The sequence below is a fragment of the Thalia democratica genome, chromosome 9 (assembly GCF_965202585.1).
Source record: "Thalia democratica chromosome 9, ktThaDemo2.hap1.1, whole genome shotgun sequence".
Classification (NCBI taxonomy): Eukaryota; Metazoa; Chordata; class Thaliacea; order Salpida; family Salpidae; genus Thalia; species Thalia democratica.
Genome location: NC_139173.1, coordinates 35602975 through 35617596, shown reverse-complemented (window position 1 = coordinate 35617596; position 14622 = coordinate 35602975). Strand labels below are relative to the sequence as shown.

Here is a 14622-nt window from a genome sequence, read left to right as displayed (position 1 = left end):
ATTTTTACGAAAAATAAATCATGACAGTCATTGATTAATATATTTTTGATTTATAGTCATTTCAACTTTATCAACTGTATTTCAGCAAATAAAAGTTTTTGTGAAAATATTTATTGTATGAATACTTATTTTCTACAAAATGGTTTTAAATAAGTTATCTTTTGAAACTATTCAAAAGAAAGTATATTTGTTATGATTTAAAACCCTTAGATGAAAATTGATAGAAAACCTTAATAATTAAACTTTATAATATTAAATAGATTATACGAAAATATTAAAAAAAAAATTACTTTTGTATAAAAGGATTTAAACTATGAAGTCTTAGGTTTATATGGAACTTTGTTGCATACTTATTTACTGTTTATGTATAAATAACATTTAAATAAAAACTAAAAAAGACCTTATATTTAGAAACTATTGTTTAGATTTGCAATACACAACACTACATTTTATGAATATCTAAGGAACTAGAGTTTGTTTTTAGCAAAAGACTTTGTATAAATTTTCAGAATATACAAAATATAAATAACTAAACATGATAGTAAGTACAATTGTTAACCATTTTTAATTTTCAAATTCAAAGTCTATTTTTATTGAAGTATATATAGTATAATATTGTAAGAAAGCTAACAATTTAATACAGTTTATTCTGATAAAACAATTGAATAAACTTATAAAAGTTTATTTTAATTGACACTTTTTTAATGTAGAACTGATGATTTTTGCAAGTTTCATAATAACTATTATTATAGAACGTAAATGAAATGTGAGTAATGTTTACTTGTTTGATAGGATTGTTTTATTTGCTTTTTTTTCTTAGTTTTTGTAAAACTAATAGTGTTTTATAGTTATTATAACATTAATAATCGCTTAGCTTTCTTAATTCACGAGAAAAGTTAACTTAAAAGAAATTTAAACATTTTTTTATTTACCAAGAAATACTTTAGACAAAATCTAGTTAGCATAAAATCTAAGTTATAAGTTTATGTTTTTATTTCTAAACCGTAACCTTGAAAGCTTATGAAACGATTAAAAAATTTCAATTGATTTTCTGATCTAAAAACAATAGCCGTAAAAACATTAAACATTTTCATTCTATATTTTCTATTTGAAAGCTCTACTTTCTTTTATTTCATTTGAATATTTATTCTTATATTCAAAAACTTTATTAACATTATTAGAGTTTATAATTTAGTATTATATGTTATAAAATATTAGTTTATTAGTCCTTGGCTAAGTATAGTTTTCAAAAACTTAAAAGCTCTTTTCTAAAAAGTTATAAAATAAAAAATGGTTTTATTTCTTTCATAAAATAATCTTATTACTTCAATATCTACTTTTTAAGATATGTTAGTTGATAAATAAACATCTATAGAGCTTCAAACACTGTGTTTTGATAACTTATTTAAAAAGAAACAGAAAGGTATATATCTACCCAGTAAGTTTATAAAAAAATATGTTCAAAAAATCTACATAAGTCTTCCATGTAAATTTAAAAAAAAAGAGTTAATATACTTTCAGTAAAAAAAATGTCTTGGTTTCTTTACAGCACCAAGTAGCAAAAATGTTATAAAATATAGAAGCAGTAAAGCAAACTTTGCTTTTGTAAAACTGCAAATAAAAGCATAGAAAAATAAACATTTAAAAAATGCATTTTTGAACAGCGTTTTGCGAAATGTACTGTAAGGTTCATGCTAATTAAACTAACAAAACTTATAGAAAAAATTCAAAATTTGTTCTTCTTATACAAAAAATAGTGACAAACAGCTCATGTTTGCCTATAAGTTAGAAGAGGCTACCGTTTACTGAGGTAGTACTCTATGTAAAACTAATGAAGCTGAAAAATGTTTTAGAATAAAAGAAGTTTAACAATTATTCGAAGCAATCTTCAGATATTGTGATTTAGATGCATGAAGTAAACCTAGCTTTCTATTATTTTTTTAAAGTTTGTTTCTATATTTTCTACAAATTTCGTTATATTAACTGTGGCAAGTCTATCCAATATAAAAAAAAAACTTAAAAAAATCTAAAGAACAACTATGCAGATTTTTTAGATGTGAAAATATTCAATTTTAAATTTAGTTTAGTTATTTTTTTATTAACAGCCTTACGTGTTTTCGTTTTTACTACATAAATCTAAATGTTTTAATTTAAATCTTATTCGATTTTTTTTTTTAGTTTTTTCAACTCTAGTTTAAACGGGAACGGGTCTAATATATACGAAGAGATACTTTTGCACGGAGGGTCATTTTTGCACGAGAGTAAAAAGAAAAAAAAAGTTACCGACCGAGGGTAAGAGGGATAACAGTGATAGAAACAAAAACTAATAAGAAACAGAAAAAAGTTACTGACCGATGGTAAGGGTTAGGGGTAACAGTCATAGGAAAAAAAATAAAACTATTAACAAAGAAGTTAATAAGAAATAAACTATAAAAAACCAAAAAAAACCGATCGAGGGTAAGGGGTAATAGTGATAGTAAAAAAAATAAGTTGAAATTATTCAACTAATGCAAAAGTCACACCTTGTGCAAAATTGACGCCATGCAAAAGTGTCTTTGTGTAAAAATGTCCCTTCGTAAAAAAGCGTCTTCGTGCATCTTAGACTTCTACCCAGTTTAAACTGACCTAAACAAAAAAATAATCTTAACTTGATAAAATCTTGTTTCTAACTACTGTGGTAAACTAATTAAAAAAGTTTACTACTATATATAAATTACTAAAATTTTTATAATTCTTCTTCTTTCATAACTTAACAGGGTTGCCTTTCCTTTAAGCAAAAGGGTAGTCTAATTTTATGCGAGTATTAAAGCTTAAATTTTAATGAAATTTATAATAAGAAACGTACTTGTTATCTACAAGAATAAATATTTTTTTTAAACTCATTACGTTTATCCTGAGTGTGTGGCAACCATGACTTACGAAAAAATTCTACAATATAAACTAGCTTTTTTGTGTAAAAAAGGATAAATTTACTTAGTTGTAATATTACTTTTTTAACCATTAATTTTCATTTTATATAAGTTTTCAATGTAGATGGTATGCGAAATAAAAATGTTTCAGTAAATCACATTTTAGAAAGAATAATACTAGGCATGTAGCTTAAACGAATTTGCGGTACTTCAATTTCCTTAAATAACCATATTTGATTGTGAATTTTAATTTGAATGTTCAAAACTGGAAGTTAATCTTTTGTTAGTAAAGGTCCTAGCGAAGCAAGCTCGCTGGCATACTTTAAGATTTTAATCTTTTATTTAAGATAAACTACAGCCAATAGTCATAGCAAAACTAATTTTTTAATAAGTTGGTTTAAAGCTTTTTAATACAGTACTACTATATGTATATATATACTAATTTCTCGAAATAGAATTTTTGATTCTAAATAAGTTCAACAAACTAAAATTAAAATATTAAAGACAAATTTTTATAGTACTCTTTCCTTATTGAACTGACATATATTTCTGTGTGTCAGGAGAGTTAACACAATTCAAAGGAGTTATGTAAAAAAATAATAAACACTGCAAGGAAAAGTGTTTAAACTCTCCTGACACACAGAAATATATGTCAGTTCTACAAGGAAAGAGTACTATAAAAATTTGTCTTTAATATTTTAATTTCGTGAACTTATTTTGAATCAAAAATTTTATTTCGAGAAATTAGTATATATATATACATATAGTAGTACTGTATTAAAAAGCTTTAAACCAACTTATTTAAAAATAAGTTTTGCTATGACTATTGGCTGTAGTTTATCTTAAATAAAAGATTAAAATCTTTAGTAAAATAGGTGTGCAAAAAGTACAATAAGTTTGTGTTACTTTAAAAGGATAATTAAAAAAAAAATATTTGAACACTTATTAAAACTAATTGTTTTGTAGTTACTTGAATTTCAATACTTTTGTACAAATTTTAACAAAAAAATAAAATATTTTGATAATAAATGATTAAAAATTGGTTATAATAAAGTTTAAGATGAGATAATCAATGATATCACTGGAGAAAATCTTATTATTTGCTTCAACATTTTTTTTGTTGAAATTCAGACTAATATGAAGTGCATTTTTATAACATTAAGTTTAATTTAAAAATAACTCTGATGAAAATTTATTTGTTTATTGCAAGATATATGCAAAAGAGTTGAATTAAAAGTATATGAAGCAGTTTCGATTGCAAATAAAAAATTGGAATTAAAATAATGATAGTACGAATATAAAATATAAATGATTTACAATAATTAAAATGCTGCAAAATATGAAAATAACAAAATTTACAAAAAATTACTGAATTACTTATGAGAAAAATGATGAAATTTTATAAGGGCACAAAAATAATTCAACTATATAAAACTTCAGAAAATTAATTATTTTTCTAAATTGTGTTATAAAAACTTTTATTAGTAGTAGCCATGTAATAAAAAAATGTTATTAGTAAAATAATTTATCACTAAAGAGCATAAAATATTTTAGTATAAAGACACAATTAAATTATTGTAATTAATACAACTGAGATTATTAAAAATTATTTTTTAATATTCTGGAACAGGGATCGTGATTATTCTGATAAAATCTTTGTATTTTATCATCTGATTTGGTGAGATCTTTGCAACTCTGTACATCTTGTCAACTGAAAAAATCAAATATTAAAATATTATCTATTGTGCAATGTTGGACTCAGGCATCAAAACCTGAGCCATTTAAACAGGACACACAATGAGAAAAATGAAAATAAAAACATTTATATTCAACAAAAAATAAACATAAACATAGTTAAAACTATAAAAACTCAATGATAAGTTTAAACTTATTTGTTTGATATAAAAGGCGATAACCAAAGTACATACAAAAAAGAAATAGTAAATGCACACCCATAAGAAGGTACAAGCAAATAGACTATTTTCTAGAAGCATTGTTTATAAGACATAACACATCTGTACAAAATTAATGTAATTTAACTCATTATATTTACTAAATTCTATCATTTCAACAAAGTCTTAGAAAATACCCAAGTACAATAAAGAATATTTTTTGTTAACTATTTGTAATATAGTTATTCATACAAAAGGTGAACTTTCTATAGTTAGAATTTTTAAAGTACTAAACACGCTTAAGTTTAAGAAAATTTATCAAAAAATATATCTAAATAAATATTATAAGGAAAACAAATAAATAAAAAACAAAAATTTTATATGATATCAATACTTACTACTTCGTAGAAAATAGTAGTAAATTGAAGCTATTATAAATCTAAAACTCGAAATAACTTCAAACTAAATTAAAACAATGCTAATAAAAGCTGAGTTTTGATCTAGTTTTAAACAATATAATAGATTAATTACGTATCTTATTTTATAAAAACACTGGAGAACAGTATTTTTAAAAGTTGAGAAAAATTTAAATTATTGCCTAAAGTTTTGTAAAGTTGTATAAAGCTATAAGTTTTAAAAGTTATGTAAGATAATACAACTAAGCAATTGATAAACCTTTAAACTAAAATATGGAAAATTTAATAAAAGAAAAATAAAGTATATGTTAAAGTTTCTCGCAGAGGAAATACTTTGTACATTTTTTGGGTATCATAACATAATTTAAAATTAAGAAAGTTTTAAAATTAATTTTAAGTAGAAAAAATTTTGCAGAAAACATTAAAAAAAAATTTAAGTATCTTTTATTTTTGAAAACGTACCTTTTTATGCCCATTAAAATTAAAATCAAGAAAATTTTGCACCAAAACTATTTGATTTAAAACAATTTTCACTAGAACTTTTTATTGGGTAACATTTTGAATGATAATTTTTTATAAAAAAAAGAAAAAAGTATTTGTTAGGTACTTTTATATTTCATCAGGTATATTTTGAAATCGTTGAAAACTAAATTATAAATAAAATACCAAAAAAATAATGATATTCAAGTCAGTTTTCGCCAACAATAATTAAATATGTTTACAAATCTTAAAAATTAAGAGTAATAATAAAAATAAACTTTCTTTTGATGTTAATTTTACCTAATATTTATTAAATATCTTTTTAAATCAGTAAAAACAAATTATTATGAACAACAACAAATATAAACCTTCACTTTATGTTAACTTTCCCTGACATTTATCAAATATCTTTTTAAATCAATAAAAATAAATTATCATAGCAACAACAAATATAAACCTTTATTTGATGTTAACTTTCCCTGAAATTTATAAAATATCTTTTTAAATCAATAAAAACAAATCATTATAACAACAACAAATATAAACCTTCATTTGATGTTAACTTTCCCTGACATTTATCAAAAATCTTTTTAAATCAGTAAAAATAAACTATAAAAAACAATAACAAAAATAAACCTTCAGTAGATGTTTATTTTTCACCAACAATCATAATTTAAAAAAAAATCATATAAATTTAGTAATAATAAGAACAACAAAAATAAACCTTCGGTAGATGTTAGTTTTTCTCCGACATTCATTAGGTATCTCTTCAAATCAGTGGCTTTAACTTTCCCTGTGTTTCCTACATCCATTGCCTGATAAAAATGTTGGAGTTTTATACTTAAATAAAGTTTACAAAAAAGTTTATGCAACTAAATGAGTATTATGAAAGAGCAATAATTATTACTTGTTAATATGCTTGTAGATACTTTGAACAAAAATAACGATAGTTTATATTCCTTAAGTTAAACTATATACTGTAAATTAATTTTTGTTTAATAACAAAACTTCAATAAACTTTTGAAATATGGCCAGCTTTGAATACAGTTTTTATATCAGGTTTCTAAAAAAACTAATAAAACCATTTTTAATAACAAATTATACAGTGTCCTTTATTTATTACACTAACGCATGATTCTGTTGTTCAACTGATTAACACACTTCAACGGAGCTCTGTAAAAAATACTGTAAAGAATGAATAAAGGTATAATAAAGGTAAAGAATGAATAAAGTATCTATATATACACCTACACCATATTTATTTTCTTACAGTAATTTTTTTTACAGAGCTCCGTTGAAGTGTGTAAACTTGTTAACACACAGAAACATGTGTTAGTGTAACAAAGAAAGAGTACTGTCTAATTTTGTTATTATCAAAATCTATTCTTTATTTTTCCAAAGCTACTTACCTCAAAATTTCTTAAAATATTTCTGGCAATATTGAGAACAAACATTTAAAATTGGTTATTTTTGTAACTACAAAAAAAAATTGAATTGTAAATTAAAAAGTTTTAAACTACAAATTATTTGTAAATTTCATATAGATAAATTGAAAAGTTTAAAAAAAATGCTCATAAACATTAAAAACAAGTTATTTTTATTAATTAACTTTTTAGTCTGTGAAATCCCCAATGAACTCTCTTGTTTCTCAAAAACTACTGATAACATTTAAAAATAGTATTTAAAATATATTGATTGTATGTATTAAACCAAGACTAACTTTTTGTTACCCCAAAGCATTAAATCATACTTTTAACAGACTATATTTTGCTTTTTTTTAACCCAGAACATTTAGTCTGAAAATTATTTTTTAACTGAAAACGAATTTATAATGATTTTAATTTTTCTTTAACTTAACATTATGATAAATTGTAAATGATAAAGAATAATAATTTTACAAGGTATTTACTGAAAATATTTTAATTTGAAATGCTTTAAAAACAACTGTAAAAACACTTTTCTAGTGTATATTATGTTGCAAAGGATTAAAAAATAGGCACAACTCTGGCATTAAAAATCTTTTTAAAATATAACATACTTAAGCCACACCATTGCATACACTTTACACAAGTTGTTTTTTTTGATCATGGTTTCTGAGCAACAATAATAAATATTATGAGCTTTTAAAAGTTTAACAAACCTGAAAAGCCTTGAGAATTTCAATTTGCGGTTCATCGTTAGACTTGTGTGAATGAATCAGGTTTAAAAATTGTGAAAAATCAACTGTATCCTTAGCAGGATCTGAAAAATAATACAATCAGGTTTAAAAACTGTGAAAAATCAACTGTATCCTTAGCAGGATCTGAAAAATAATACTATCAGGTTTAAAAACTGTGAAAAATCAACTGTATCCTTAGCAGGATCTGAAAAATAATACAATCAGGTTCAGAAACTGTGGAAAATTAATTGTATCTTTTGCAGGTTCTGAAAAATATTATAATCAGACTCAAAAATTGTCAAAAACCAACTGTACAAGGTTACAAAAAGTTTTTCTGAATTTCTTGCAAGTTTAAAAAAAACAAGTTGTTTGGTCTTTTTTTAGTATAAAATTAAACTTTGGTTAAAAGACCTGTCTTCAATAGTATGACAACATTAAAAAGGTACTGAAAAACTACTTTTAAGGTGTTTTTTAATGAAAAGTATTTCAGATGATACAGCTTTATTAATGTTTGTTATAGATTTTTTGTATCTAAACAAAGTTTTGTTACTTTACATGTGAAAATAGTTTAAAACTCCAGGTATTTCAGTGATTTTTAAATTTCCAGGTTTTTCATTTTTTTGCCTAAGTTGTCAAATTCTTTTTTTTTTGTCAACCCTGAGTGTATTTTTTGTAGGATCTGGATAATATTGTTATTAAATATGAGAAGTGTGAAAAATAAACTTTAAATAATAAATTATTTTAACTTACAAAGATTGCAAAAAAAAAAAAAAAAACTGTGCCTACAGGTGAGTTGTTCAAAATGTTTTCAAAATCTAAGAAAATCAACCGTGAAAAATTTATCTTACATATTTTAAGCATTAAATACTTTCAATGTTAGTTTTAGTAAAAATTAGGGTTCCTAAGGATTGAGCTGAAAAAAAATCATGATGTTTTAAAATTAAATTCTTAACTAAAACTGTTACGAAAATATATAACCAATGACTTAAAAACTAAATATAGATAATAAAATATTTTAATCTATTCCAAAAATTCATTATACCCAGAAAAAAAATTGATCCAAAAACAGTTAAAAAAAATATAAGAAAAATGCAGATTTAAGTGATAAACTTAATAAATTTTTAATAACATTTGAAAATGCAAAGTCTACTGGAGCTTTAGCAAATTACTTGGAAAGAAAAAAGTACTATCTTCTTGTTAACTAATTGTATGAATAATAAACAAACTTTTTCCAATTTTTTTAAGTTCCTTGTTAATTTCCAATAAAGTTGGAGTTGTTCCCAAAGCTCTCATGACAGAAACTATCTCAGTGCAGTTCAGTTTACCTGAAAAAAAAACAACATTAATCATTTTATTACAACTTAATTTGCCTATAAAAGTAACAAAATTAATATATAAACTATTTTCAGCAGCTTACCTTAGAAGTTAATAAATTATCAGCAATTTTTTTAGCACATTTGAGTTTATCTTAAAAAAAAACAATTTAACTATCTGAAAAAATCATAGAAAAATGAAGTTTAATTATGTGCCATTTAATTAACCTGAGAAAAAATAAAAATATTAAAAAGGATTATTTGATCAAGCTCCAACTTGCTAGTTTTTTTTATTAAAATAATAAGAATTTGCATAATATGAACACAAATCAATGATAATTTTGTTTATTTTGAATAGTTATAAAACTTTTTGGTGAATAATTACAGGTTTAATTTTAGTGCCAACCTAATACTTTATAGTTTAAGTAAAATAAACATTTTAACAGTTTATTTGAAATTGACACTACTAACACCATTCAAAAAGTTTCATTTAAATTTATCTAATACATTTATATGCTAAAATTTTTATCAAAAACACTTGTTGAAATCAAGTTTCAATTAAAAAAAAAACCTTTAAATTGAATAAACATGCATTGATAAAATAGAAAGAAAAAATAAAATTTAAATTTACTCACCAGATTTAGACTTGTCAAATAAGTTGAAGCAGTCACGGTATTCTGTAATTTTTTATTAACCATTAAGTTACTATTAATAAAACAAAATTAAATTCCTAAGTTAAATGCTCTTTTTAAAACATGTACACTTAAAATAAAATATAGAGTTCTACATTTTTTAAACCCAAATAACTGAACAATAAAAACAAACACATTGTTTTCCATAGTTTGGTGTTGTGTTTCAGAGTTATAAGAAAGTTTTACAGCTTCACAAAGTTTTAAAGTATTATTTTTAAGTTTAAAGTTTTTTGAGATAAAAGGGATTAGTAGCTTTAAAAAAAATAACTATAAACTATGTCTTTAATATTGAAAACAATTTGTCAAACATTACTAACAAAACATTTCAACAAAAGTAATTTCAAAAAGTAAAAAAATAATTATGTAATATAACATTTAAAAAAAAAACTTATATATATAATAAAATTAAACAAATTTATAATATATATTAAAAAAAATTACCTGATATTTCTTCTTCATCCATATAGCGAGACTAAAAATATTAAAGTTAGTATTAAGGCAAAATTAAAAAAAAAAAAGATATATCTTAAAAATTAAGTACTTTTATAAAAATTTACAAAAATTAATAAAACGAAAATTATATTTTTAATTAGATCTATTCAATATTGGGTTAATGCATGAATTTTTACAACATTTAAAAGCTTTGTTATTATCAAAATAGTTTTTACGAAAAAATAGTTCTCAATTAATTCAATCAAATTATCATTTTGCATAAAAAACAATACCACATAGACTAAAGAAAGACTTGAAAATTTTAAATATACATTAAGCTTCTTACCATTTTTCAATATTTCTGTTTTAATGAACTCTTTGTAAAACAACTATTAAAAACACCTGTTATTAGAATATAACTTTTATTCTTTAAATGCTTAACGTATATGGAATGGATATTAGTAACTGAAATTAAAATTATATTTGTATACTATCCTAAAGAAAAAAAAGACAAAGTATTGTGTTAATATTTAAAATTTTACTCTTTCTGTACAAACAATTAAGTACTTTAAATTAAAGAAAAAACAAGTTTTAGTTAAAAAAAAACTTAATGTGTTTAAACTACTGCTTTAATAATTGTCACAAAAAATTAAAACACTTTATTTTGTGATATATTAGTTTTAAAAAGTCATGTATATTTATTTTTAGCAATTTTAAATACAAATTCTCCTATGGTTTATTTTCATGGATAACTATTTTACAAACCTAATTATATCTCAAAAAATAACTGAATTTCTATACTCTATGAAATGTCAAAATTGTCAAAACTGCACAAAGATACTTTTGTATGCAGACATTTTTGCATAGGTTAAATTTTCTAAAATTCTTATATTAATTTTAATTATTTTGTTTTTCTGTCATTGGTTGGTAACTTTTTTTTGTAGTAATTATTATTAAAATTTTTTTTTTACTACCACTGTTATTCATAACCCTTACCCTCAACCAGTAACTTTTTTTTTCTTTTGTTTTTTTATTAATTAATATTTTTTTTTTTTTATATTTTCTCTTTTTTTTTTTACTATTGTGCAAAATTGATCTTTGGTGCAAATTTGTCTTTGTGCAATTTTACCTACTCATGCCAATTTGTCTTTGTGCAAAACTATCTCCATACAATTTTGTATTCAAGCAAACTTTGTGCAATATTGTCTTTGTGCTTTAGACCCGTTCCCATGAAATGTATCTTATGGTATAGACTGAATGGTTTTAAGCCACCAATGTTTGTTTTTGTAAAAAAATGTATAGCCTTGAAATAAGTCTACATTTCAACATTACATGATAGTCAAAAACTGCACTAATTTCAAAAATTTTCATAAAAAAAAGTTTTTCTGACATAACTTAACTTAGTTTTTTTATTAACGTATTTCAGACAAACAGAGTTGTGTAAAAATTATGTAATTTTTTTTAATGCAATATATTAGCATTGCACTCTGCAGCAATGAACATTTTCTTTAAGGTTTTACAAATAAATTCTGATTTGTGAAGTTTTACATTATTTTTTATAATTAACTTTTTGCTAGAGCCATAGACTGCGTTGATTCTAAAAAACTGCCAGCGTAAACTAGAGTTTTACAACACAGAACTAAAAAAACAAGCTCTTCAAGAAAACTGGCTATAAAATAACAAAATATTTAAACTAAATCAACTAAATTTCATTTAAAATCTAGAAAAGAGTCTATCCTGAGATTTCAAAAACATCTTAAAACTATCCTGAGTTTTTTACATAAAACAAAATTTTCCTGAGTCAGTCTGGTTTAAAAAAATCATAATATTTTGAGTCATCTTGAGTGTGTGACAACCGTGCATAGGACATTTTTCTAATAAATATTTGTAAAATTGTGGTTTATACTAGAAATGGACAACTTCACTAGTCAAAGGGTCAATGTAACAGCCTTTTGTACATAGAGGCCTGATCTATTAAGACTTATTAGATACTTTATTTTGTGAATTTATACTAAAAAGAGTTTTAACTTCTTTAACCACAGAGTTATAATCATGTGGCCATTGAAATATGACCACAGTTAAAATATAGTTAAGTTTATATGATACATAATTCTTTGTTACATATATAAATCAATTTGTTCAACTTGTAAGTTTGTAAAACTAATACATAGTTGTGACTTATAAAATTTTACTTAAATCACAGTCTATCATCCTTTTACTGTAAGGTAATTTTTAAAGAAAATTAAACTTGTTATAGGTTTTAAAAATACAGTCAGTTTTGTATTTTTTTTCTAATAGGAGCATACAGAAGACAAATTTTTTGTGGTTAAGTTGTTTATAGAAGGTTAACTTATATTAGGAACTTTTTAAAGTGTACCTCCAAGCGATTCACCCATACACTTATTTTTGAGGCAAAGTTACTTCATGTATAGAAATATGAAAAGAAATATTTATAAATATTATTAAAGGCCAGTTATATTACCTTATATAAATTTAAAGTTAATGCACTCTGTAATTAAAACATTATTATAAAAAGTTATCAAATCTAAAAGTCTACATATTTGATAAATTTCTGTGGATCAACTTAATTTTAGTTAGGTAAAATAATGATTTTTGATAGTAAATACAGAAGTTTTCATAACTACATGAACAGAAAAAAGGTTCTTATAAGAACTACATTTCAACTGTCATCCATAAGAAGTCTAACAATTTACCTACTGTGAGCCCAAACTGCATTAGTCTGGAAATAAAGACCACAACTTCATACATAATCAATATTTTAAAACTAGAAAAAAATGTGTAGCTGAAGACTGTATCAATTGAATTTGTCAAATTTCAAAATCTTAAAAGATCAAAAGTTATTAAGATTAAACAGGGAGCTACTGTTTTTATAAAAATATTCTTTAAAAAACTGTATTCTGACATTCTTCCAAGTTTCTTAAAGTACTAAAGTTGGTTTTTAGAAGAAAAACATATTTAAGTTAAAAAATGCTTACTATTTTGGAAAGTTACAAAAAAGATACTTTGATGTTACTTTAAGTGTGTTAAATAGTAGATAAAATTATAAGCAAGTGATATATAATTTTTTACTATATACAAAAGTTATCTTTTATCATATCAAAATTTAATTGTTCTACATATAAAATGCTAGGTGCTTTGGAATGCTAACAATCTACCAGGACGCTTGAAATTGTGATGGTTGTCAACCAAATTCTATACTGAAGAGTCAGTGCCTCTTCTGGGAACCAAAATACATGTAGCAACAAAAAAAACAGTTCATTACCTACAGGGTTGCCAATCTTTGAGTCAAAAAATCTTCCCTGAGTGACCAGAAACCTCCTTGAGTAACCTTAAACTTCCCTGAGTTTTTTTTCAAATTCTTAAAAATTTTATTTTTTTGTTAAAAAATTACAATGTTAATTCTAAGAATATTGAAGAACTAGCCACAAGACTAAAAAAATTCTAAATAAGAACTTGAAAATAAACAAAATTAACTTTTTTGAACAAAATGTTGGAAATAAATCTCATTCTAGATCTAGAAAAAAATTTCCCAGAGAATTTTAAAAAATCTTAAAATTTCCCTGAAGTTTGAAAAGTTTCTTTGAGTTGAAAAAAATTATCAAAACTCCATGAGTTTCCCTGATATTTTCTATAACTTGAAAATTCCCTAAGTTTCCCTGAGTGTGTGGCAACCCTGTACCTAGCATGATGTGGTGCAAATATTGAGCTGAAATTATACAGTAAGTCTTATATTCATATTTTTTTTAAAGGTAGAAAAACATCAGAAGAACCCCACTCTCCCCTCTACACGTTAAACATTTTCTGAAGGTCATGCAAGTGAGTTTCACCTCATCACGTGTTATTCCACCTGCCCTATCTTTTATATTTACTAAGAAAAAAAAAACTTTTTAATTAAATATAAAACTAAATCTGTCTAAAAACTAAAAAAAAAAATTAACTAACCTAACCTAAAAAAACTAATCCTAACCCTTTATTCTAAAAACAAAACCCTTGGTGACACGCCATTTGGCAAACATTTACAAGGTAAAAATCTCAACATCAAAAACCACAAAGTGTGGGAAAACAATGAAGCTCAAATCCCCAAGTAAGTATCCGCCAGCGCTACAACAAAAAACACATCAACATCCAATCATGTGATCACTGCCACCAGTGTGAACTCACAATCAGCTGTTGCAAACTCAGATAAACCATTATCTAATTTAAAGTAGTTAGTTCTAGAAAAAACAAGCTAGATTAAAGAAAAACTGTAAGTAGGACTAAAAGTAACTATTTGTATTGAAAAAAATAAGATATATATATACATTAACAC

General features: G+C 23.6%; 1 protein-coding gene across 1 annotated transcript; it reads right to left on the bottom strand.

The window, feature by feature from the left end:
* Positions 1-4160: 4160 nt before the first annotated feature.
* Positions 4161-10696, bottom strand: LOC145844457 (calmodulin-like protein 4). The gene is made up of 7 exons (XM_082951860.1): positions 10639-10696; positions 10302-10332; positions 9804-9845; positions 9082-9180; positions 7838-7938; positions 6422-6512; positions 4161-4620 (listed from the first exon to the last, which is right to left on the bottom strand). Exons 1-7 carry the CDS (start codon positions 10639-10641, stop codon positions 4523-4525), a joined length of 465 nt encoding a protein of 154 aa, XP_082807986.1. The 5' UTR covers positions 10642-10696; the 3' UTR covers positions 4161-4522.
* Positions 10697-14622: the final 3926 nt, after the last annotated feature.

Excerpts from the sequence above, each read along its gene's own strand:
- LOC145844457 (XM_082951860.1), bottom strand. Across the intron at positions 9,181-9,803 it reads ATTTGACAAGTCTAAATCTG|GTAAACTGAACTGCACTGAG; the intron begins GTGAGTAAATTT and ends TTTTTTTTTCAG. Across the intron at positions 7,939-9,081 it reads ACTTAAAAAAATTGGAAAAA|ATCCTGCTAAGGATACAGTT; the intron begins GTTTGTTTATTA and ends ATTATTTTTCAG.